Source organism: Typopeltis vanoorti, chromosome 7 (assembly GCF_054136105.1).
Source record: "Typopeltis vanoorti isolate ZY-2024b chromosome 7, IOZ_Tvanoo_1.0, whole genome shotgun sequence".
Lineage (NCBI taxonomy): Eukaryota > Metazoa > Arthropoda > Arachnida > Uropygi > Thelyphonidae > Typopeltis > Typopeltis vanoorti.
In genome coordinates, this window is record NC_143555.1 from 84145191 (window position 1) to 84173000 (window position 27810).

The 27810-nt window shown below is 36.1% G+C and overlaps 1 protein-coding gene across 2 annotated transcripts in view; it reads left to right on the plus strand.

The window, feature by feature from the left end:
• Positions 1–27810, plus strand: part of LOC150104821 (glutamate receptor 1-like) — a 301010-nt gene that overhangs the window by 140941 nt on the left and 132259 nt on the right. For both annotated transcript variants that reach the window (XM_090395997.1, XM_090395998.1), the window contains exon 8: positions 23573–23689. In XM_090395997.1, the coding sequence (XP_090252123.1) occupies positions 23573–23689 (117 nt within the window). The remainder of the gene's footprint in view (positions 1–23572; positions 23690–27810) is intronic.

A 27810-nucleotide genomic window follows, 5' to 3' on the forward strand; every position in this document is an offset into this window, starting at 1 on the left:
CTCATTTTTCTAAAATCTATCAACCTAGTGTATGCAGCATTGAGCTCAATGCTACCTCTACATTGGCAGAAGAAAGTGAGAGATGTGTGAAGAGGAGGAGGTACTAGAGCTGTTGTACAAACTAATATGAATTCAGCAATAGGAACAGATGGAATATCAGTATGGATGCTAAAAGAGTTCAGCTGAACTGGCTGTATAATTTGAGTCTCATCACAAGGATGATTCCACAGGCATGGAAATAATGTACATTAATCCTATTGTACAAGGATGGTGCAAAGACTGATGTGTCCTATCTGTATCCCAGGAGTGATGGTGAAGATTTTTGGGAAAGTTGATAAGAGTTTGTATACAAAAATGGGTTGGTAGAGAATCTCTACTTTTCATAGAACAGCACAGGATTACAGAGGTAAGGTCACCGAGAAAATTGCTCACATTTTATAATAATGTGACTGTTGAATCAGACAAGGGGGATTGGATATACCACGATATTTTTGGACTTTGCTAAAGGTTTCGACAGTATTCAGCATAAGTTGAAAGATATGGGTTTGTATTATAAATTACAAGTTTATATAAGAGGATGACTGAGTGACATATCAAAAAATAATGTATGTGGAATGTGAGTCTGCAATTTTTGAGGTGAGCAGTGGTGTATCCCGGAGATCAATTCTTAGTTCATTGTTATTCATTCTTTACTTTAATGCTACTTGGAAGGATTTAACTGGTGACATACAGCTATTTGCTGATGATGCAAAGAGAGGTAGGATAAGCAGGAATGCAAGTGACATGAACTACTTGCAGAATGATCTGAATAAGTTGGAATTGTGAGCATGTGAAAAGGACGGTTAGTTCAATGTTGCCGGCCTGGTTGATTGAGTGGGTAGCATACCTGCAGTCCAACCTATAGGTCATTGGTTCGACTCCCACTACAGACACGAGTGTTTTGTAAAAAACTTCTCTGAATAAATTTGTATAGCACCTTCAGTTTATAAGGCTTGTATTTTAAGAAAAAAAAAAGATTAATAAATGTAAAGTTATGCACTTTGGTGTAATGAGACATCCAGTGGCATGTTATATTAGCAGGATTAATGTAGAAGAAACTGACTAGACTAGGGATATTGGAGTAGATAGGCAGTTGAAGTTCAGGTTAATATAGCAAAAATTGTGAACACTACTCAGAGAATAATTGCAATGCTTAAATGAATGCTGACATGTAAAAATAAAGAAGTCATTTTGTCTCTTTACAATACTTTGATACAACTTCATCTGTACTATTGTGCACAGGCACAAATTTATAGCAACATGAAAATAAATATTTCATCATGTCTGCCTCACACTATCATACTACTTTAAAGCAACTTCTTTTTCCTTTGTTTCTTCAATTTTGTGCAGGCATAATGCCTCTGTTATCACCAACAGCTCTCCCACTTCTTTGTTGCTCTTCTTATCTTTATGAAAAACATTATGTCCCTTCATCTCTGTTTTCCTGTTAGGATATCATCAAATCATGTTTCAACAATTCCAATAATTTTTTGACCAATGAACTCAACAGTGCAAAAATTTCATTCATTCTATCTTTTCTTTCATTCAGTAACATAGTAATTTACTTCAGTCTATAACACATCTTATTCATGTCACATTTCAGCTTTGATTTCTCCACACACCTGTCTTTGGCTATTTCTCTTCACCACCACCACCACCTATCCCATTTCTTCCCATGTCCGTATGCTCTTCTTGCATTTCTGGGCATCCTATTCCTTTTGCTGTCTGCCTGCATACACACACACATTTGCTATGCTTCTAGCATCCATCCACCTTATGTCTTGTCCACCTTCACCCCATTTCCTTTGCCATCTTGAATTCCTGTTCTTTCATTCTCATCTCTCACACTACTTACCTGTTCATATGCAAATGCTGCTTCTTTGGTCTCTTCTACTCCATTCTTCTTCTCTTGCACATCACCTTCTACCTCTTGAGATCTCTTGTTCATCTCTGTCATGACTCTCCACTCCAGGAACAGCCTCTTCAGTTTTCTCACACTGAATTCATTCATATGCAGTTTATTGCCCTTATACAGGTCCATATCTCATATTCATTGAACACATTCATGGATTGTATGCCCTTTTTCCTCCTAATATACCATTTGTGATCTTTGTTTGTCATCTCAGCTCATCACTTTCATAAATGGACAATATGCTGCTACATTTGCTGCCTCCTTCCCATGACACTGTTAAATTTATCTTTATCTTTTTTTTTTAAATATATATATTTGTATATATATATTACACTTCTCTTTTTTTAATATGCACAGTGTACCTGTTAAGTAATGAGACAACAATTATTATATCAAAACAAAGAAGTATATTTGGAATTGTCAATTACACAGATTCAAAATAATCTCCCTTCAACTCCACACAATGTTTCCATCTGTCATGCAGGTGATCAAAGGCACAGTGGAAGTCCTGAATGGGAAACACCTTCAGTCTCTGGGTCACATTACATTGGATGTCCTCAATGTTGCTGAAGTGCTCCACTTTCAAGGCTTCATCTTTGGGAAGAGAAAAAAGTCAGCAGAAGCCAAATCTGGTGAATGGGAAAGGGGGATATTTGAGCACGCAGATTGACTTTGAAGGCAGAAACTGCTTCACAGGCAGCACACAGTGAGCAGGCACGAATAAAATAGATTACAATTAAAGCAAAAATTAGAATTAAAGTGATTTGAAATAAAATTAACAAAATTTAGATAAATAATTGAATGACCAGCATTATTATTATTATTATTATTATTAAGGGATTATCCTCCAAGGAGTCAGGGACTCATCTAGGAAGATCACATACTACATGCACCGGCTATCATACTTATTCTTGAATTCATTCATACTGCTTGCACATACAGCATCCAATGTCAATCTATTCCAATCACGCACCACCCTATGAGAGAAAAATCTAGCCCTCACCCTTTTCTCAGCGGCATTCATTCTCAACTTCCAAGGATGCCCTCTTGTCCTTTCCCCACTCTCCATAAAATGAAAAATTCCATCAACCGAAATCCTGTATGACCCTTTCAGAAGTTTGTAAGTCTCAATCATATCACCCCCCTCTCTTTCTCCTGTTTGTTAGTGTCTGCAGCCTATAAATTCTCAATCTGTCTTCATAATCAGTATTCCACAATCCTGATATCATTTTTAATACTCTCTCCACTGTATCTGAATAACAACAGAAACCAAGAGGCCAGACTTGTGCACAGTAGTCCAAGTGAGATCTTATCAAGGCCTTGTAAAGAGGCACAATAACATCCTTATCTTTACATGTAACAGTTTGTTTCAGCATTGCAATTATCTTTTGATTTGTATTTGCAATCTTTGCTACATGGCTCCTGAACTTCAACTTCCTATCTACTAACACGCCAAGATCCCTAGCTTGATCAGTTTCTTCTAGCATAATCCCACCAATATAATACGTCATTGGATATCTAATCATGGCAAAGTGCATGACTTGAATTTACTGATATTGAACTGACATCCATTTTCCCATCCCAACAATTCCAGCCAATTCAAATCATTCTGCAATTACTGCATATCGGCAACATTCCTGATTATCTTATCTATCTTTGTGCCATCAACAAATAGCTGTATGTTGCCTGTCAAGTCCTTCTCAATATCATTAATGTACAAATTGAATAACAGTGGACCAAGCACTGATCATTGTGGTACACAACTAGTTACCTTAAATCTTACAGACTTATATCCCCTGTATACCACTTTTTGATATCTGTCAGTCAGCCAACCTCTTATCCATGCTAATATTTTATAATCTAAACCCATATTATCCAATTTATGCAACAGTCTTCTATGCTGTATTCTGTCGAATGCCTTAACAAAATCCAAAGGTATCATGGTGTATCCATTCCCCCCCCCCCTTGTTTAGTTCAATGATAGCATTATTATAGAATGTGAGCAAGCTGCTAAAACATGACCTTCCCTTAGTAAACCCATGCTGTTTATTGCAAAGTAGAGATTCACTGTCAACCCATTTCTGAATGCGAGCTGTAACCAATTTTTTCCAAATCACCACCACTCCTGAGATGCTGATTGTCGATAGTTGGATACATTGGTCTTTACACCACCCTTGTGCAATGGGATTACCATACATTCTTTCCATTCCTGCAGAATCTTCCCTGTTCTGAGACTCAAATTATATAGCCTGGTCAAAGGAATAGCGAGTTCAGCACTCGTGCTGATATCCTTTAAGCCCCTATTGCTGAATTGTTATTTAGTTTGTGCAACGGCTCTAATACTTTCTCTTCATACACTTTAGTTTCTTCATCCAATGAAGAGGCAGCAGTGAACTCAATGTTGCATGCACTAGGTTCATAGCTTTTAGCAAAATATGCACTCATTAGTTGAACAATCTCTTCTGCATCTGTCACCCTCACACCGTCTGCATTCAAAAGAGTTATTCTTTTATATTCATTCTTTCTTTTACTTGCAGCATATCGATAGAATTCTTGTGGATTGTCTTTAGCTTTTAGAGCCAGTTTCTTTTCATACTCAGACTTAACTTTCCATACAACAATTGTGACTATTCAAGCATGCTGCTTATAATGTTCATAATGGACATCATCTTTATGCACATGGTATTCCTTTAACAACATCCTTTTCTTACAAATCTCTTGCTTAATAAGATTACACCTATTATATTATAAGATTTCTAATATTATATTATTAGAAAAATTAATTCAATTTAAATTAATTTATTAATTAAATTGAATATAAGTGAACAAAATTAAAAATTATTTACTCAACAAAATTTAGGTAAATAATTGAATGATGCAACATTATTGGAGGCCTGAAGTGGCTTGAAAAAGTTTAATGTTTGGTCTCTAGAGCAAGGTTTTGGATTATGCAAAAGAAATCGAAAAATACCAAAAAATATATATAAAATTAATAAAAAAAAAACAGAAAAATCCTTATCCCAGCCACAGTACAAATGTATTATAGGTAAAAAAAAAAAAAAAAAAAAAAAAAAACTGAAGAGGATGAAAACACTATTGTTTGCCATTTATGAGGATGAGACTCTCTCTCAAATTTTGGCAGAGGCAATCATTACAATTTAAGTTTAGACAGTGTAGAAGTGCTGCTTCTGTGCTTTAAATAGCTATTCCAACTTAAATCTTCACCGATGTAAAAGGCAAATATTGGACTAGCAGATATTATGGTCAGTGTCCACTCTATCCATGCTGAGCAAAGTCAGATTTTTCAGCTTTATTGTTAAAGATATAAGATTGGTGTTCTTGTAGTCGTTTTTCAACCAAATGTACTATTTGTTCAGAGCATGAGCAGAGGTACTCACACTGAACCTGGTAAACACCAAGAAGAGAGAGAGAGAGGTGGAGGCGATTGTTTATCTTTCATGGATGGTAACCAAGAGGAGATTTTGTCAATAGGGAAAAATGTAGAGACCAAATTATATCTTTTTAGGATCTTTACAATTGTCTCCAAGATGCCTGTGATGTATGGGATAGTGACTCGCTGTACAGGTTCAGGGTTCTTGGCGGTTAGGCTTCTAAGCATCCAGGATACATTTAAACGTATTTGAGGTGAAGCCATTCTTCCAAATTTTCCAAAAGACGGCTTGTGATGCAGGGTTCTCTTCTTGGACCACTACTTTTCAATTTGTTCATTAATGATATAGGAAAGGATCTGAGAGGAAGTGTTCACTTGTTTGCTGATGATGCAAAGTTGGGTAGAGCAATTGTGAGTGCACAGGATGTCAAAATTTTGCAGGATGATTTGGATAGTTTGGAGGACTGGGCTAGAGAAAATGGATGTCAATTTAATGTGGCAAAGTGTAAGGTTATGCACTCTGGGTGAAAAGAATAGCAGCAGTATATCACATTGGTTGAACCGTACTCCAGGAGATTGATGAGGCCAGGGATTTGGGAATGTTGGTGGATAGGGAGTGGACGTTTAGGGAGCACATTGCAAAAGTGGCTAAATCAGCTCATCAAATCATTTGGTTACTGAAAAATACTTTAACAAGCAGAGACAAACAAGTTATTGTTCCTCTATATCGAGCCCTGATAAGACCCCATCTAGACTATTGTGCCCAGATATGGGCGTCAGGGCTTCTTCTTGATGGGGAGGAGGTGGAGAGGATCCAGAGACGAGTGGCCAAGATGGTGGCAGGTCTGTGGAATGAACCTTATGAGAACAGATTGAAGCTTTGTGGGTTGCAAAAATTGGTTAATAGGCGGAAAAGGGGTGATATGATTGAGACATTCAAATTACTGAAAGGTTTCTATAAGATTAATCCAGAATATATTTTTGAGAATAGGACTGGTGGTGGTAGGACTAGGGGGCCATACATGGAAGCTGGGCAAGAATGTGGTTAGCAAGGGTGTTAGAGCTAGGTTTTTTACTTGGAGAGTGGTAAATGAGTGGAATAAGCTGTCAGAGTCTGTGGTGGGTGCTATGACCGTGAATGAGTTCAAGGTGAGGTATGATAGATACTGTGTGAATGTCGACATGATGTTAGGGCCTCCCTCGATGAGTCTGTCGACTCCTTGGAGTTGCCCGAAATAATAATAATAATAATTCTATAGTATAATGTAGTATAAACCAACCACTCTCCATGCAGAGAACCTTCAACTTACTCCTCTGCTTACACCTTCCTTATACAATTTCCAGGGACCTCTTGTCTCCACCCCCCCCCCATTCTATGAAAAATTTCTTCCATGTCAACCTGGTAACAATCCCTGACCAACTTATACATCTCAATCATATCTCTTCTCCTCCTCGTATTCATGAGGTTTTGCAAATTACATTCCCTTGATCTGTCTTCATATTCCTTGTGCAAAGACCAGTTTATCATCTTTGTGAATCTTCTCTGGACCCTTTCTAACATATCTTGTCACCAAGTGACAAATCTGTGTACACAGTAATCCATGTGAGGCCTGATTAAGTTCTTATACAAAATCGTAACCTTTTATGTGCACCAAGGTCTCCTGCATCATTGCCATTATTTGATGTGATGACTTCACAACTTGTGCTAAGTGGTGCCTGAACTTCAGGTCCTTGTCCTCCACTTCCAATCCACCAAGTGTATACTTTGCATCCTATTGTTGCTTATCAAATTTCATAACTTTACACTTTGCAACATTGAACTGAACTGCCATTTCATACATAACCTATTCAAGTCCTATAAGGCTACAACATCTGCTGGACTCTACATTGTTTTCCCCAATTTTGCATTATCTGCAAACAGTTGCATATTTCCAGTTAAACCTGTCTCAATATCATTAATATATAAGTGGAATAACAACGGCCCCAATACAGATCCTTGCACCACACCACTAGTGACTTTCCTCTTCTTTCAGGATACTGCACCCTCATATATAGCTTTCTGATACCTCTTTGGGTTTTGCTATTAAATAATGAGCCTGGTTGCAAAAATGTGGCTTATTATTAAAATTGTACAACTTAATTGTTATCCCCTTCAACATACTCCCCCCCCTCCTCTATCTATACACCGTTGCATACAAATTTTCCATTGTTGGAAGCAGTGCTACAAGTCATCAGGTGTTACTTCTGTAGCACTGTCGTTTTCTCCTTTACCTCATCCACTGACTGAAAATGGGTGCCCTTCAAAGCAGATTTCAACTAATAATAAACCACATTTTTGCAACTGGTCTCATTATTTAATAGCCACACCTTGTATATATATACAACTTTCTGACAGCTAGTCACTGATCCACCTAGCTAGTTGGTTAATCCCATCCATTTCAATTTATTTAACAAGGTATCATGGGATAATCTGTCAATGGCTATTGCAAAATCTAAGTATAATACTGTATATGCATGTCCCTTGTCCAATACATTCATCACCTTGTTGTAGTACACCAGAAATTGTGATTTTGTAAGAAATTAAGATGCTGACAATCACAGAGAATACTGCTGTTATCTACCCATTTCTGTATCATAGTTCTCATAATCTCTCCGGCACTTTAAACACAATCCCAGATATAGATTGGCCTTTGTAGCTACTGCTACAAAGGCCAATCTATATCACCACCTTTATTGCTCACTTTCCTTTCTATCCTTTCTATTTTTTCTACACTCGAACTTCTTATGATTTCACCCCAATCAGGATGAAATCCTTATAATCATGTTCACTGCATACCTCAACTATGTCATCTGCAGCAGTTATTATTCTACCATCTTTATCCGTTAAGATGATCTTACCATAATCACTCTTCCTTCTGTTTGCCACATATCTGAAAAACTCTCTAGGTTTTTTCTTGGCCTGATTTACTAATTTTTGCTCACACTTCACTTTACCAACTAAGTCACCTTCCTGGCCTGCTCTTTATACTCTTCATTCAATTGATTGTTACCATTATTCGTTTTGTGTTGCCTCCACAGTATCATCTTCTCCTGCATTTCATGCTTAAACCCTTCATCCATTTGACACTTATATTATTCAGCATCCATTTGATCTTTGGAATACATTGCACATTGATTTGTTACATATCTCTTGGTCAGTTCCTATGCAGCATTTATCTCCCTCCTACTTAACTCTTCATTCCAGCTATAGCTTCAGGCCATCTCCTAAGCTTCTCATAATCACCAGCCTTTTAGTTGCATGTATATCTTTTCCATACAGAAATCTTCATATGGCTGGCCATATGAAGGCTGGCTGGTCATCTCATGGTCACTCTCACCAGCGGGGTGAAATATGACACCTGACTCACAATCGTATCCTATCTAAAGTACTACCATACTACCTACCACACTTCTATTCCTGTCAGGATTTCTATTCCTTTCAAATCAGTGAAACCATTTCATCTCCCTTATTTAAGATGCTCCTCACTTTTCAAATAAATGTAGCAATTCATTTATAGGCCTATAACCTGTTCTGTACATGCCATTACTAATTAACTAACCATTAATTAATGGTTAATTAATTGGAATGGTTACCATTCCCATTGATATGTCTATTAACTGGTATGGATGCATTTTCTGTTCAGTTTTTTTTGCAGGCTGAAACCTCAGTTTCTGGGAGAAAAAAAATCCTAACTCCATATCAGACTACTAACTCACTTTGGTTACATTTTGTGGGCAGGAGCCACATAAAGAAATAAAAAATAAAAAATCAAGTCTGAAATCGTGATCAACTGATTTCAATTTAAGATCCAAGCATCACTGATCTCCCTTCCCATAAATTCCAAATACCACAATAGATCACCAACCTGTTTCCCAAGCATGTCATGATCTCCAACTCTGTAGTTTCATGTCTAATTTTTTTCATTGAAATCTGCATCTGTCAAAATTATACAAACACTCTTACCAACCGGTGGTAACAATAGTAAGACCATTGCATTACTTTCTGTAATGGTCTTACTAAATTCAACACCTGTACATTACCTCTGTTTACCACAGATTTGTAATGATCCTTAAGCAAGCAAAAGAATTTGTTCTTCTCACTCTTGTGAGTCTCCTGCTATCCATCGATATACATAACATTTTCCAATAATTACCAACTGCTTGTCATTCACTCTATCTGTCTAAATATTTTGCAGTTACTTCTCTTGATATTTGCTGCTCTATAGCAATACTTCCTGTTCATCTCAAACTTGCACCAACCAAACACCATCTTAACTGTTGCTACTGTTTCTTTCTTGCTTCACTTGATGGGATACAACTTTCTCTGATCATATGCCACACTCCTCCTTCTATTCATTGTTTCTTCGACACTGTACCTATTGCATCTTATTCCTTAGTATATCATCCTTATTCAACCATATCTTACAAATACCAATAATATTTGCTGGCCTGGTTGGCCGAGTGGTAGCATATCTGCTCTCCAGCCAAAAGGCTGCAGGTTCGAATCCCACCGTGGGCATGGATGTTTGTGATTGTCTCTGAAAATACTAGTGGTCATGGTGGTGGTGGTGAGTAGTAGATTGCATTGGTGTAGATGATGCAGTTCGCTGTAGTTGGTGGGTTGAGTGGTGGAGATGGAGAGTTGTAGAGTAGATGCCTTCCCTCGATGAGTCTTTGGACTCCTTGGAGGTGTCACATAATAATAATAATAATATGCAGGTCATTAAGGTTCTAAATTTCTCATTTTTATTCTCAGTACTTTTGTCATCTTTATTCATTGATAACAACTTGCTCTGCTTCCCTTTTTGCTTTACACAATTCCTTTCCCTATCATCTGTCAGAATGCCAGAATGCTTCTGGCATTCTGACAGATGATAGCTTCTGCTTCTTCTGCTGAAATCAACCCTCTGACCTTACTTCTCATTTCACTGTTATCTGCTTAACACTTACTCTAATAGCTTACACACAGTCCATCATCTGAGTCTCATTTCCTTACCTGAACACACCCTCCCTTTCCTACTCCTCTCTACAACAATCCTTTGCATTTACACTCTCATTTCAATGCAGTTCACCTCTAGGAAAAAGCTTTCACTTATCCTCAGATAATCCCAGATATTCACAAAATTAAGATCTCTCTCTCTTTCTAATCACTGTGTCATTCATAATCGTTCCTTCCCCTTAGTTTTCCACTATCATCACTACTATCCTGTTAGCATTTTTGGTATGAACTTCTAATACCCCCCCCTCAAAAAAAATAGTCATGTAAGTAATTTATTAAATATACTTTACAAATTAAAAGTACTGTATAAATCGGCATATAAAACGACTCTCAAATACTATAGAAAATCCCCTCGAAATCATGGGTCGTCCTATATGGTGAGTATAAAAAGGGAAGCTTAATTTCTTGGATGAACATTTAGGTAGTTACAATACATCATTATATAAGAAAATAGATAGTGTTTATAAACAAATCAGATTAATTTTTTGTTTCATAAATTTATTTAAAATATTACAATAGATGTAAGTCTTAAAAAACAAATAATAATTATTAACCTTAATTTTCATGTTAATTTTCTTCATCATCTGTTAAAAATAGTACTTCTGATTCATTGTTTAAATGATCGTCATATGGATCCCAGTTCGAATCCAGTGAATTGATTTCGTTTTCATCATCATCAGTGTCCCACAACAGATCATCTTCCTTACCATCCATAAGATTAGAGATAACACACTTTTTTTAATCATTTTATTACAGTCTCTACTTTTACTTTATTCTATGCTTTGATCAAAACTTTGAACTAGCACACTCTTACTACCTTTAGACTCCACTGTTTTATTGCTTATCAAATCAAAGCTCATAGGAGTTTCATCCATATTTCCAATATTTGACAATAGAAATTTATGTTCTTGTCTCAACTGAATAAGAAATTTATGGAAACTGGTAAGTTTGTGGTCAAGATCTGCTGGTAGTTTCTGAGCAATTTTCGTTTTTTGTCTTATTACCAGATTTTGTCTGTTTATAAAATGATTACATGATCCTGAAGTAGCTTGAAATTCTATACTTTCATTCAGTTTCAATCTGGACCATTTTAGTGCATATGCTCTAATCATATTTCTTGTAGAAAAGATAACCATCTGCCTTTGTTCAAATACCCATTCTGCAACATGATTTTCCAGTTGGGGCCAATGGGTGATCCACGTTCTCATCGCACATTTTTTCTTTGGCAATATTTTCAAAATATCTTCTTTCTTCCTCCATTCTCTTACCATCTTCTCATTTATGTCAAACTTTCTTGAAGCAGCAAAATTATAAGTTTGCCTTGCCATTTCAATTACCCTTATTTTAAATTGAGCTTCATACTTTCTTCTTTTTGTTGTTGGTTCCTTGATTTTCAATTATAACAATTTTAATAATCCTAAATTTAAAAAAAAAGAGCAAAATTAATAATTAATTAAAATTGGAACTTAATTAGGGTAATTCACATAAATACTAAATTTATGCTATGCAAAAAAATAACGGATATGCATAGATATAAAAATAACGGATATAACAACAATACCTAACATTGCATTAATACAAGAAAGAAGAAATTGGAGGATCGTCTTATACAACCAACATAAGCTTAAAATCTAAAAATAGCCTAAAATTTAGGCCTTCTCTTATACGCCGGTCATCCTATATGCCAACATATACGGTAATCAGAAAAAATCAATACCGTATACAGTTAATTAATATTACTTATTAATATAACTATATTGAATGAAGAATTATTTAGTGTTTTACATATGGTTGTGGTGACAGTATATTATTATTATAATTATTACCCAAGACCCCTTGGAGTCAAAGACTCATCTAGAAGGTCCTTTATTCAAACCACAGCTCATCATACCGTGCTTTAAACATGCTTAAATTCTCTGCAGACACCACACTCTCAGGCAAGGCATTCCAATCATTCACAACTCTGCATGAAAAAAACCTGCTTCTCACTCCCCTACTCACACCCTCCTTATACAGCTTCCAGGGATGACCTCTGGTTCTCCCCTGATCTCCCACTATTTTCTGTAGAACCTCTCCAGAATTGATCCTATAACAACCCCTTAATAACTTGTAGGTCTCTATCATATCTTCCCCCTCTTCCTCCTGTCCACCAGACTCTGCAAGTTGCATCTTCTCAATCTTTCCTCATACTCAACATTCCAGTGGTTAGAAACTACCTTAATCAGTCGCCTCTGAACCCTCTCCAACATCTTTTCATCCTTCTGAAAACCAGGTGACCAAATTTGGGCACAATAGTCCATGTGTGGCCTAATCAAAGCCTTATACAATGGAATAAGAATCTCCTTACTTCTACAAGCCAGTGTCCTCTGCATCATTCCCAGAAGCCTTTGTGTTGTCTTCACAATTTTGGCTATGTGTCCCCTATTCAGATCCTTATCCACTACCCCCACCAGATCTCTTATTTCCTCCACCTCCAACAATATACCCTCACCAAGCATAAATTCTGCATCCCATTTTCGTTTTCCAAATTTTAAAACGTTACATTTTGCAACATTGAACTTACATCCCCCATTCCTGTGCCCAATCACTCAATTTATTCAAGTCTTCTTAAGGCCACAACATCTTCTTTACTCTTCATGGTTCATCCCAACTTTACATCATCTGCAAGCAACTGAATATCTCCATCCAAATCTTCACCATATCATTAATATACAAGTTAAACAGCAATAGTCCTAAAACAGACCCCTGAGGCACACCACTAGTAACTTTCCTTTTCCTGGATATCGCTCCCCCCATACACAACTTGTTGATACCTATCAGATAGCCAGTCTCCAATCCAATGCACCAATCTAATATCCAACCACATCCACTCCAGTTTGACTATCAACTTTCATGCGATAATCTATCAAAAGCCTTTGCAAAATCTAAGTATATTACTGTATATCCTTCTTCTCTGTACATGGAAGCAGTCACCTTATTGTAATAAGTAAGTAGATTACTAAAACATGACCCCCTTTAGCAAATCTGTGCTGTCCATCAAAGATATTGAAGAGATTTGAAGATTATTGAAGAGATTATTTAGCAAAAGAATATAAAACTGGACTGATTGAAATAGGAATCTTTCCAGGGGACAGTATGGATTGGGTTAAGAGTAGTCTTGTTGATTAATCTGGTTATATTTTATAATAGTGACAATTGTTGGAAAGAAGAGATTCATGTATAAGAATATAGCCAATATAGCCAGGTTTTCACTATGATGTGGAAACACTGGAGAGGATCCAGAGGCAAGAGACTAAGACAATAGCAGGGCTTTGGAATGTTGGCTATGGAGAGAGGTTAATGGAATGTGGATTGCAGAATTTGGTGGATAGGAGAAAAAAAGATAACATGATAGATACATTTAAATTAGTGAAGAGATTTTATTGGATTAATCTAGAAGAGATTATGAAAAGAGTAGAAGGCAAGAGAGGAAGAACTACAGGTCATCTCTGAAGTGTGTGGAGAGTGTGGTGAAAAGGGTGTGAGGAGTAGATATTTTACATGGAGAATTGTGGGTAAATGGAACACATTACCAGAATATGTTGCTAATGCTAGGAGCATTAAGGATTTTAAGATTCAGCATGATAAATATGTTGTGTACAGGAAGACCTCGGTTAACGCGATTAATTAATCCATCAATTAATGCCCATTAATAGAAATCTCATTAAGCCAATACATTAAACAATAGGAATAATTATAATTCATCCATCAGTTAATGTATATTTGAAAAAAAAAATAGAGTATGCAACTATATTAGAAGATAAAATCATCAAAGTTAATAAAAATCAATTGCTTAAATTTTTACTTAATGTTTAAACATTTGATTAATCTACTTTTTTTTTTACAAAAAAAAATTAAGTAAAGATGTTTGAATCGTGCTAGACTTTTTCATCTTGTTGTACAATTTGCGATAGCTGGCGATCGCTTTATCAAGCTTTCGGCAGACTTCAAAGTTTCATTCCATATCAGGATCAGCATCAAACAAAAATTCCTTAGCATACTTAATGTGACTGAAAACTAGCACAAGTTCTTTTGCAATTAGCTTCTTAGTCCTGACATTCTCTTCTTGTTCGCACTCTTTATCTTCTTCATGTGCACACTGTTCTTCAAGTTGAAGATCATTCTTGCTTAATTGTTCTGAATGGAATTGAGCAAGTTTCTCACATCTTCATTATTCGGTTCATTAAATGCAAGTTATTTTCCAATTGTGCTGATTTCTTTAATAATGTTAGATCTTGAATTTTGAGCACAATAAGAAAAGAACTTGATTTAATGAACTGGATACTAAGAGGTATTCTTTTTTGGTTACAAATCCTCAATCCAGAAGACGTTTCATCTCGATCATTAAATGGCTTCTATTTTGGGGATCTGCATGCTTAAAGAAGCAGCAGCAGCAACTTTTCCTTGTTCTTTGTATTCTTTGCTCTAAATTAATATATTTTATAGTCCAAACTGTAGACTCGCTGTATCCCAGTTCTCGCACCATCATTGTATTACTCCTACTGACTTCCTGCTTTTCCTCTAACGTAATTACTTTCTTCTCTTTTTTATTACTGCCACTTTCTTTATCAGTCTTTCTCTTTTCCATATCAGGGGGTGAATATAATAAAGCCTTATGACTAATTCATTTCCGTCAAGTCAATCCATGAGTCCATCTTCTCCACTCTTCTCTTAATGAAGTTTTTCTTGAAAGATCTTGAAGGCTGTTGATCTTAGCAGCTTTCTTAATATTGGTGAACAGATTGAATCAACAGAAATTACTTTACATTGCCCTACAGGGACGGAAAACCACCAAACCAACAAGGGACAGACCAAGGATAAGCTGGATCACCAAAGCCTTATAGGTATCAAAATTAAAGCAAAATGGAAGTAAAAGTGATTGAGCAAGAGAACAGACTTTGCACGTGCAGTGATAGCTTTAAGTCAACTGCTGAGTGTTGCCGGCCACCACCTGCAGCACTGGCACTGCCTGCTGGCTGCTACATTGACAAGTGCCACCACTCGCTGCAGATTGGCGATAAAATTTTGCATAATGTAAAATTTCACATAACGAATGTACAAAAATCGCATTAATTGATTAATCACTCGATTAAAGTGGGAAATAGTATCATTTCACTCAATCCTGCTAACTGATTATCGCGCATATCGAATTCGCGTTAAGCGAGATTTTTCCTGTTTATATACAGGGTGTTCGGGATAAATTTGACAGTTTCGTAAGGAAAAAGAAAATCTTCTTTGTATCTATTAAATTTAATGAATTGACAAAAAAACATTACAGGCAGAGTTAATTACAATACTATCAACAAGATTTACTCAAAATAACCACCATTAGCATCGATCACAGCTTCAATTCTGCTTCGGAACCTCGAACAAGCTGATGCTACAGTCTCCCTGGGAAGGGCCGCAAAAACTGTTTTAATTTTATCCATTAACTGGGCTTTTGTATTACTGGAAGTGCGATTGGTGTCTTTTTCAACTGCGCCCCATACAAAATAATCCATGGGGTTAAGGTCTGGGGAGTTTGGAGGCCAAACATTTGGACTGGTGAAGTCATAGAAATTTTCAGACAACCATTTTTGACTTTTCCCAGAGGTGTGGCAAGGGGCCGAATCCTGCTGCCATACATACGGCCTACCATTGGCTACCCTTGTTATCCAGGGCTTGACTACAGTTAGCAACTCCACGAACAAAGCCCGAATTCCAATGCCAGGGTTCTTCAACACCTGTTCCTGCAGATTTGCGAGGAATTCTGCTGTACGAACGCAATCAGATCGTCTGCTAGGGATCTTTCTTCTTGCTACATCCTCGTAGTCACCATTGCAAGTCTCTAGTTCATGCCTGATTGTTTTTACTGTATTCAGGGAGCATTGGGCAGCAGTCGTAATATCCTTATTTTGATGGCGGGCACGAATCATCAGGATACAAGTTATTCTCTTCCATGATTCAGGTGGGTTCCAGCTATCCATCCTTTCTGACATCTTGTATATGAATGAAGAAGGGTCCAAACTTTTAAATGAAGAGAAGTGTGTGTTAATACATGTAACTTACGGAAAAATATAATTAATTATAAATATGTCAAATTTATCCCGAACACCCTGTATATAGATAACTGATTATCACTCATATTGAATTCGCGTTAAGTATCAGTCATTTAAACTAATTTATAATATTTTCTACTGAGTAAAAATGAATAATCACAATATATATATATATACATACAGGTTTAAAAGGTTTAAGAATATAAAACTCAAGAGTTTTCTGACATCGTGGTGAGTTTGATGTAGTAGCTCTCTTCACAAACATTCAGACTCAAGAAGTTCTCAATATTTTAAGCAACAAGATTTCAAAGAAGATGTTTTCTCTGCTATCTCATTGTGTTAACTCTGGCTACTTTAAATTTGAAGAAAAAATTTACAAACAGAATAAAGGATTAGCAATGGGTAGCCCCCTCTCTCCAATACTAGCCAACATCTTTTTCGAGGACTTCGAACAAAAGGCAATCTCCTCTGCTACATTTAAGCCAAAAATTTTGCTTAGATATGTTGATGACATATTCCATATCTGGGAACATGGTATTGCCCATCTTCATACTTTTTTAAATCACTTAAACAACTTCCACCAAGACATCAAATTAACCATGGAAATTGAAGAAAATGGATCTCTACCTTTTCTGGACGTAAAATTTACTAAGACATCTGACTCCATAAAAATCTCCATCTTTAGAAAACCTACGCACACAGACAAACACCTACATGCGTCCTCACATCACTATCCAGCACAGAAGATGGGTATCATCTCAACTTGAGCGTATCATGCCAGATCTGTACTGTCAGATGAAGAAGAACTAAAAAATGAACTACATCTTAAGAGGACCTTCAAAAAACAATGGCTACTCTTCAAAGACTATCAATAAACAGCTATACTGCCATCAACGAAACAATGTAGAAACACAGGACGATCCCAAAGGTTATATCTCCTTGCCATACATTATCATACTCTCCAAGAAACTAAGAAGAATTTTGGGAAACTTTATCATAAAAACGTGCTTCTCTACTCTTCCCAAACTAAGATCTAGTTTAAGCAAATACAAACAAGCTCACAACCATCTACAATTCCCAGGTGTGTACAAAATCACATGTGACTGCGGAAAACCATACTATGGCCAAACGGAAAAAATCCATCCTGCTACGTCTCGAAGAACACCAAAGAGACATTGTTTACAAAAGAACCAGAGCTAGTGCCCTCCCAAGCAATGTCCTGTTTTCAGTAAACATGAATAATGAAGGCTGCCAACATGAGATAACCTGGACAACAACTTCAAACCTTCACATATGCCATGATGAGGTAGAATGCCGCATAGTCGAGTCTAGAGAAATTGTCATGGGCCCTCTTCATATAAACAGTAACCTCTGCTACAATTTATCAGACTCATTCAGCTCTGCTGTCAGATATTGGCGCACTCGTGAAGCCACATGCACATAGGTGTCTAACAATAGAACTTTAACATGGACTGTAGCTCCAGTTCAAAGTTAACTGTGTTTTATAGTTGAATTTATAGTTTTGTAATTTATAGTTTTATAGTGACTTAATGCTTCTTTATAGTGTTTTTATTTGCTTTCTATGTTCTCTCAACTCTGAAGAAGTCGGCCACTCCGATGAAACATGTTGCGTATTTAATAAATTTAATTGTTTGTTCTAATTCTCGGATCTCAGTCAGTATATAAATATGAACCTCCTATGGTGAGTCTGCTGACTCCATGCAGAGTGTAATAATAATAATATTTTTGATAATTTTTCTAGTTTGCAGAGGCATTTTATAGAATGTTACATGATAAATTATTATTGAAGTTCAAGAGAACAGGGATGGATAAACCATTGATATGAATAGGTAGGTTAACTGATAGATGCCAGCAAATGGCATGTGGAAGAATGTTTCACAGGAGCAGGCACAAGTGGGTGCAAGTTCAATGATGCCAAGTGTAGACAGTACACTTTGGCTATAGAGGATGGATTGGAGTGTATTATACTAGTAGAACTGCACTCTGGAGAGGCAAGAGATTTAGGGATGATAGCTGATGGCGAGTTGAAGTTTAGCAGATAAATATCTGCAAGTCACTCAGAGATATTTCTGCCATAATTAAAAGGACATTTAATGAACAGGGAATAAGGAGATAATCGTGCCATTGTATAAGGCATTAATCAGTCCACCAAATCTGGCACAGTGGATTACTGTGCATAGATCGATCTGGTTGCCTCTATATCTGAGAGATGAGGAAACATTAAAGAAGGTACAACGATGAGGGATGAGTAAGATTGTCTTGGAACTGGAAAATCATACCCTAATGTATGATTACAAACATACATTAGGGTAATATGATATATCATATGATGAATCATAGTCGGAGCTTGGCAGATAAAAGGCAAATATGTGATATGATTGAGACAAAAGCTAGTGAGAAGAACCCATCAGATATATATATAGGCAGTATATTGCAGAGAGTAGTATGTGATGGGAGTACAAAAGATGATCCTTGTATAAGATGAAAATTGTATAAGGGTATCATGAAGTAAGAGTGAGGATTATTTTTTTCATTTTTTTGCTTGTGCTTTAAACACATTGACATTAAATGTCAATGAATTGCACATAAACTATTATCACAATTAGACTACTTAGTGTATATGGAAGCTGTTGACTTTCCATCAGTTGCCTCAGTATCCCATAATGCAGAGCACATTTAATTTCAGATGTGTATATTTCTATACATGATAGGCAATGATAGACCATTTGACAGGCTACTTGGATATGGAAAACATGTGACTTCTTCATTCATCTAACCTTGGTATCTTCCTTGGTCTAGCCCCCACTGATGAGATTTCAATAAAGGTCAAAATCAGTCAAGCCTGTTGTACAACAGGCATTGTATTTAAATGTGAGGACTCTGATGAGTCTTTGTGTCTAATTTCAAAGGAACTTGTAGTACAGACATCAAGTGAATCCACATATCGCAGTATAGAAAGATTTTCTCTTGTTATAAACTAAATAACTGTAGCAAGAAATTATATTCTTGTCTAATCCTTTATCTAAGCATAAGCAATGTTTGCACATGAAGTATCTTCATAACTAGCTTCTTTGTATATAGAAATTACTGACTTCACATTAGTGCTTCAGCAATAGCAAAGGCTAATTTTCTTTTGTACATGTATATTGCTATGCATTATGAGAAGGAACACTACCTATACTGGTTTTCATCAGTATATATTGGACATCATCAGTACAGTATTTAAACAAAAATTAGGAATAACAACAGTTAGGGCGCATGATTACAATAGAATCTCATGAAAACATGCATAACGTGCTAAAGTAGTACAACAACAAAAAAAAAAAAAAAAAAAAAACGTTAATTATTTAACAACTTATTTACAACTTATTACCTTCTCCTAAGGACAAATTCTCACCCTTGATGTTACCTGGTGTTTATGAGATTCCATGCCCATGCAAATTATCTTACTTTGGACAGACAGGTGGGTCTGTTCAGAAACGCATCTCGGAACATCAAGACCACATTCGTCTTCTTAAACCGCAGAAATCTGGCCTCTCTCAACACAGAATTGAAAATCCAAACCATAGAATCCATTGGGAAAAGGCTAAACTTTTACATAGATCTTTATTTAAACATGAACGTTTATACAAAGAAAGTTCTGAAGCCCTACTACACAGACCAAACCTAAACCGCAACGACGTTCTTACTATTCCTTAAGTATGGGAAATTATCATACAAAACTGTGTTAAATAATTAACGTGTTTTTTTTTTTGTTGTTGTTGTACTACTTTAGCACGTTATGCACATTTTCATGAGATTCTATTGTAATCATGCGCCCTAACTGTATGTTATTCCTAATTTTTGTTTAAATACTGTACTGATGATGTCCTAAGATACTTAGGATGAAATATTTACAATTAAATAATTTTCACTGTGGTTTATATGTGTGTTTCTTCTAATTATGAATGCACCACAGGTTTCGTTATTTAAAAAAAAAAAAAAAAAAAAAAAAAAAAACTGCCCATAATGTATAAAAATACAAGGTGTGGCTATTAAATAATGAGACTGGTTGCAAAAATGTGGTTTACTATTACAATCATGCAGGCTAATTGTTATCCCCTTCAACATAGAGGTAAAGAGATTATTATTCCCCTTTATAAAGCGTTGATACTTCCACATTTGGATTACTGTGCTCAGGTCTGATCACCTGGATTCCTTGGAGATGAGGAGGCTGTGGAGGGGGTTCAGAGAAGAGTGACTAAGTTGGTGAGTGATGTAAAAAATATACTCCCTACATTGATAGATTGAGAGCTTATGGATTGCAGAGGTTGGTTGATAGGCAGAGAAGAGGGGATATGATAGAAACATTTAAATTACTGAAAGGTTTTTATAGGACTGATGCAGGGGAAATGTTTCAGCTATGTGATAGTGATGGAAGAACAAGAGGTCATCCCTGGAAATTAAAGAAGAGTGTGGTTAACAAGGGTGTGAAAACAAGGTTTTTTCCTGAAGGGTGGTGAATGAGTGGAATTCATTGCCTGACTTAGTTGTGAGCTCTTTGTCTGTAAATGAATTCAAGAAGAGACATATTGTTTTGCTAGTTTGGGTCTTCGTAATGAGTCTACTGACTCCATGGAGATACCCGTAATAATAATAATAATAACAACAACATATTCTCCTCCTCTATCTATACACTGTTGCATACAAATTTTCCATTGTTGGAAGCCGTGCTGCAAGTCATCAGGTGTTATCTGCTTCAGTAGTGCTGCCATTTTCTCCTTTACTTCATCCACTGACTGAAAATAGGTGGCCTTCAATGCTGATTTCAACTTTGGAAAAAGTTACAAGTCGCAGGGAGCTAAGTTCGGCAAGTAAGGTGGATGGTCCAACACTGGAACATTCTTATCAGCCAGATATTGCTTTATAGACAGTGCACTGTGGGATGGAGCGGTGTCTTGATGGAGAATCCAAGCGTTGTTCTTCCACAGATCGGGTCTCTTCTTCCTCATTCATTCTCTCAGCTTGGCCAGAACCTCAAGGTAATAATGTTGGTTAACTGTCTGACCCTTTGGTACCCATTCAACCATTACCATGCCAGATATAAAAAAAAAACAATCAGCATTGCCTTCAGTTTTGAATTGCTCATTCTTGCTTTTTTCATTCTCGGTGACATGGGAGTTTTCCAGTGCATCGATTATCTCTTTGTTTCTGGATCATACTAGATGATGAGATGTGGAAAATCCACATCTCATCATGTGATGATCTTCTCCTGCAAATCCGCATTGAAAGGCACCCATTTTCAGTCAGTGGATGAGGTAAAGGAGAAAACAGCAGCGCTATTGAAGCAGATAACACCTGATGACTTGCAGCACTGCTTCCAACAATGGAAAATTTGTATGCAGCAGTGTATAGATAGAGGAGGGGAGTATGTTGAGGGGGATAACAATTAAGTTGTAAAATTGTAATAATAAACCACATTTTTGCAACCAGTCTTGTTATTTAATTGCCACACCTCGTATACACATCTGAAATGGATTGTGCTCTGCATTATGGGTACTGAGGCAGTTGATGGGAAGTCGACAGAGTCCATATATATATACTAAGTAGACTAGTTCTGATGATAGTTTATGTGCAAACTTTGTTTGTATATGCTTAAAACAAGAATATGATTTCTTGTGTAGTATAATTTACATAATCACAGTGGCTACAAAATTTGCTTAAGCCTTTAAGTATCTTTAAAAATAATTTTTTGTCACTGTGTAGTTACATGTCATCACAGTGTTCACTCTGTGATGACATAGCAGTCTCTTTCACTGTAAAAGAGATCTGGGATACCTGATGACTAATAGCGGCTTATGGTAATGAGGATGGTCTGACTTTTTTTTTATACTTTTCCTTTTTTTATGTGCTTTTTCTATATGACCACACATAAAAGGTTGTAAATCTATATATACATTAATGAGCTAAGTAATTTTTCAATGTTTTAATATACATATATTTAAAACTTTTTATTTTATTCATTTTTTTATTTGTTTTTGTTTATCATTATTGCTAGGCACCATTAACATGTTTAAATATTACAGAATTTAATTATTTCATACAGGCATAAGCTGACATACTAAAAAAATTAGACAGAAACTTAAACTTACTTGCCGGCCTGGCTGGCCGAGTGGTTAGGGTATCTGCTCTCCAGCCAAAAGGCTTCAGGTTTGAATCCCACCATGGGCATTGATGTTTGTGATTGTCTGTGGAAAAACTAGTGTTGGTGGTCGGTGATAGATGTCATTGGGGTAGTTGCAGTCAGTGGGTGAATGAGTGGTGGAGACAGAGTGGTAGAGCAGGTGCCCTCCCTCGATGAGTCTTTGGACTCCCTGGAGGTGTCAAATAATAATAGTTAAAATTTTCTCATACGTATCATAGGCATTCTCAGTACAATAGCAATAATGGAAGACAAAATAAAATTACAATAAAATAATAAATTTCAAAAAACAACCCTACTGCATCAATAAAACAACATACAATCAATAAATGCCCAGTTATTTAAAAAAAATTACAACATTCTTTTGGAAGAAAACTAAACTTTTACATAAAAGTAGATTCTTTATAGAGCGTTTATATAAGGAGAGCTGTGAAGCCTTTCTACACCGACTGAACTTAAGCAGATCTGATGGCCTTCATTTATCCCCTTTATGGGAGATATTACTATATCATTATTATGCAAATTCCTGATTATTATATAATCAGGAATTTGCATAATTGGGAATTGTATAATTCCCATATTATATAATTGGGAATTTACGGACTGACTGTTGTCCTGTTGATGCTGTAGTGCCATTTTTTGAAATTGATTCTTTTATTGTAATTCATTTTGCATTCCTTTGTTGTTATTGTACTGAGGATGACTATGATACTTGGAAAAACTTTTACAGCTAACAAATTTATTTCAGTTTAACTTTCGTAACGTAACGTAACGTAAGTTTAACTTTCCATCTTTAATTTTCTAATTCGTTATTTACTAAGTACTATAATGTTCTTTCATTCATAATTGGCAGTTTATAAATATTTGTAGTCATGTTTCAATATTATTGATGAAAATTAATTTGGTTTTCCAGATTGCAACATGGTTTGATAATGGAGGATTAATATATACACAAAATCCTTCATATATAATTCCAAATGCTTCTCCTAGAGTAGATACTAAAAGAGTTTTTCTCATAACAAGTGTCTTGGTAAGTCACTTTCTCTCTCTCTCTCTCTCTCTCTCACACACACACACACACACACACACACACACACACACACACACACACACACACACACACACACACACACACACACACACACACACACACACACACACACACACACAAAATATTGTGTATGTGTGTGACCCCAGTTGAAACTGGTCTGGGTAGTGATCTTCCCTTAATGCCTATAGTATACATATCTGAAAGGCAGTGTTTCCTTTCCCATGACTGTGCATAAATTGATGTGCAGTTATCAGCTTCTACATACAAGTGACCTAGTCATGAAAATACTGTGTGCACAAACTTTGTTTGGTTATAATTAGATAAAGGATTAAACAAGAATATAATTTATTGGCAAATATAATTTAAACTTATTTGTCATAACTGCAGTTTCTGTTAAATTTTTAGTATAAGACAGTCTGATTTTTTAATGGTTGACAATTTTTTTTCATGTTGGCTAAGCAGTCAAAATATCCAGAATTCTTTCATGATTCCATTTTTATGTTCATAATTTTGGATTGATAGTATCTATATTGGCTTTAGAGTAATTTTGTATTCTAAACTGCCTTGATTGTTGTAAGTACTCTGATATAGTCCTCTTTGTGTACAAATGCATTACCTTGGTTGAATGATGTTAGTTTCTTATTCTATGAAGGTAATAATTTTTAGCTTAGTTATGCTGAGTGTTTGGTCACAGGATTTTTTCAAATATCCATTTCAAACTGGTCTCGGTTAAATAAGAGCCAGACCTAGGAAGATATCAAGGTCAAAACAGCATAAGTCATATATTTATACAAGAAATTTTCTTCTTGTAATCCTTTACCTATGCATGAACAAACAAAGTCTGTATGTGCAAAATATTTTTATGAGAAGCTATTGAGATTGGTATATAGAGGCTGTTGACTTCACATCAGTTGATTCAATATCCTATAATATAAAAAATTATACAAAGGGCCACTCTTGAGATTAGTTTCAACTTTTATTGTGATCTCATCAGTGAGAGCCAGACCTGGGAAGATACCAAGGTTAAATTAATGTATAAGTCATACATTCTACATACACATAGAAAAATTATATATCACCATATTATTAAATTAGCTGGCCTGGTTATTCAAGTGGCTAGTGTATCTGCTCTCCAACCAAAAGGCTGCAGGTTCAAATCCTGCTGTGGACATGGATGTTTGTGATTGTCTTAGGTGGGAGATGAATTTCATTGCCCAGTGTGAGACCACCACCATCCTGCTTATTGGAGGCCTGAAGTGATTTGAAACAGTTCTCTGTTTGGTCTCTAGAGCAGGGTTTCTGGACTATGTAAAAAATAAATTTAAAAAATATATAAAATTGAAAAAAAATAGAAAAAATCCTTGGCTCATCCACAGTATGAATGTACTGTAAGTTTATAAAGAAACTTTTTCATGGGTGGGAGCTGCATAAAAAAAAAATACCCACGTCAGAGATATTTCTAAAAGATTTTACCATTAAGTTATAAATATACTATAATTGGCAAGATATTATAAAAATTTAATAAAATTATATTATATTCCCCAATAAGTATAATATACTTTATGAGCTAGCATTAAAACTTTATAGAACTATCTCTGACTTGAGGTGTCACGAATAATAATAATAATAATAATAAAGTAAAGATCAGTTCTGGTCCATGAAGACATCCACCACATTTCCTATATTGATCTTTTCAATCAAACTTCAGTCTCTCTAATCCAGTCCCTCTGCACTGGAATAATGTTTCATGGAACTGGGATACATGGTCAAAATTCAAACAAGCAGTAAAACAGAATATGATTAAATGGGGAAAGGAACAGACTTTCCTCAAAACAAAATAAAGTTGAAAACCTGTATAAAGAGAAGAGCTGGTTCATAGCAAGTGAACGTAATGGTATAGAATGCAGTAACATCATTAGAAATGTCAACATAGAGATGGAACTGGAAAGGCAGAAACTAGTAGAAGAAAGAAACTTTAAAATAAGAATACAGCAGCACTTAGCAGATAGCTCTTCAGCTGCATTCTTCAATAGACAGTTCTCCAAATTCAGAAAAGAAAGGACTATTATCCAAATCTTTGGAGATGGTGAAGACATGTCTACCACACACACACACATACACATGATGTCATTGACGCCCTTCAAAAACATCATAAAAATCTGTTTGAAGACAATAGTACTGTGGGAAATCATAACTCTTGGAACATTAATGCCTTTCCTGTTCACATCCAAGATGAGCTTGACAGACCCATTACAATAGATGAAGTTACCACAGCCTATAAAGAATTCCTGACAAGAAAATTCCTGTGACCTGATTGTCTAGGAATGGAACTTTACTGCAAGGCATTAGATTTTATTCTTGCCATTCTAGTTATACTCTTTAATTCTTTTCTCTCTAGAGGTCACATACCAAGTAAATTTGTAGTAAGTCATACCATCTTTATTCCAAAACCTAATAGCGATCGACACCTTAATCAACAGCCAAAGGCTTATTTCTCTATCTAATACTGACTACAAGAGATTTTTCCATATTATCAATAACAGGCTCAAAGTAGGAATGAGATACATAATCAAAAAAGCACACAGGTGTGTGGAGTTCCAGGCTGAGCAGTAGAATTTAATCTGTATCTGCTATGCTATCTACTCCACCTAATTAGTGTGAAAAAGAAGCCAATGACAGTACTCTCAGCAGCCTTACTCAAGCATCTCTTTACGTTACACATTGCTTGTAACTAGTTATATGCCGCAGGATTCTGTTCTTGGACCACTACTTTTCAATTTGTTCATTAATGATATAGGAAAAGATCTGAGAGAAAGTGTTCATTTGTTTGCTGATGATGCAAAGTTGGGTAGAGCAATAGTGAGTGCACAGGATGTCAAAATTAGGAAGATGATTTGGATAGTTTGGAGGACTGGGATAAGGAGAATGGGTGTCAATTTAATGTGGCAAAGTGTAAGGTTATGCATTTTGGGGTGAAAAGATTAGCAGCAGTATATCACATTGGTGGAACCATACGCCAGGAAATTGATGAGGCCAGGGATTTGAGAGTGTTGGTGGATAGGGAGTTGAAGTTTGGGGAGGGGGGGCACATTGCAGAAGTGGCTAAATCAGCTCATCAAATCCCTTGGTTGCTGAAAAATACTCTAACAAGCAACAATTGTTCCTCTGTATTGAGCCTTGATAAGACCCCATCTAGACTACTGTGCCCAGATATGGGTGCCAGGGTTTCTTCTTGATGGGAAGGAGGTAGAGAGGATCCAGAGACGAGTGACCAAGATGATAGCAGATCTATGGAATGAACCTTATGAGAACAGGTTGAAGATTTGTGGGTTGCAGAAATTGGTTGATATGCAGAAAATAGGTGATATGATTGAGACATTCAAATTACTGAAGGGTTTCTATAAGATTAATTCAGAAGATATTTTTGAGAATAGGACTGGTGGTGGGAGGACTAGGGCCATACATGGAAGCTGGACAAGAGTGTGGTTAGCAAGGGTGTTAGAGCTAGGTTTTTTACTTGGAGAGTGGTAAATGAGTGGAATAAATGCCAGAGTCTGTTGTGGGTGCCATGACTGTGAATGAGTTCAAGGCAAGGTATATAGATACTGTGTGAATGTCAAATAGTTGTTCTTGACATGATGTTAAGTCCTCCCTCGATGAGTCTGTTGACTCCTTGGAGTTGCCTGTAATAATAATAATAATAATTCTGCAGCAAATTGGTGTGGGCAAAAGGTTGTTATCTATCATTAAAGGAATCTCTGCCAATACAACTACAGACTCATAGTTAATATGTTTTCTTGTTAGACTTGGTGAGAATTCAAAAAGGAAACAAGTGAGGTTGCTCTCTTAGTCCATTGCTCTTTGTATTAGTTCTTGAACTCATACAAAGAGCAAAAAAATCTTCAAAACAAAAAAAAAAGAGCAAAAAAACTTCCTGCAAAAAAATCTGCATGCTGTATGAGAAACAATATTGAAGTGCTGATAAGTAATAGACTATTTTGGAGGGAAATCGTTAATAGGAGATTAATAATAATGTAAACTTAATCATGTAGTGCTGGTATAATGGTCTGACCACCTCTTGAAGGTACATATTAGGAAAC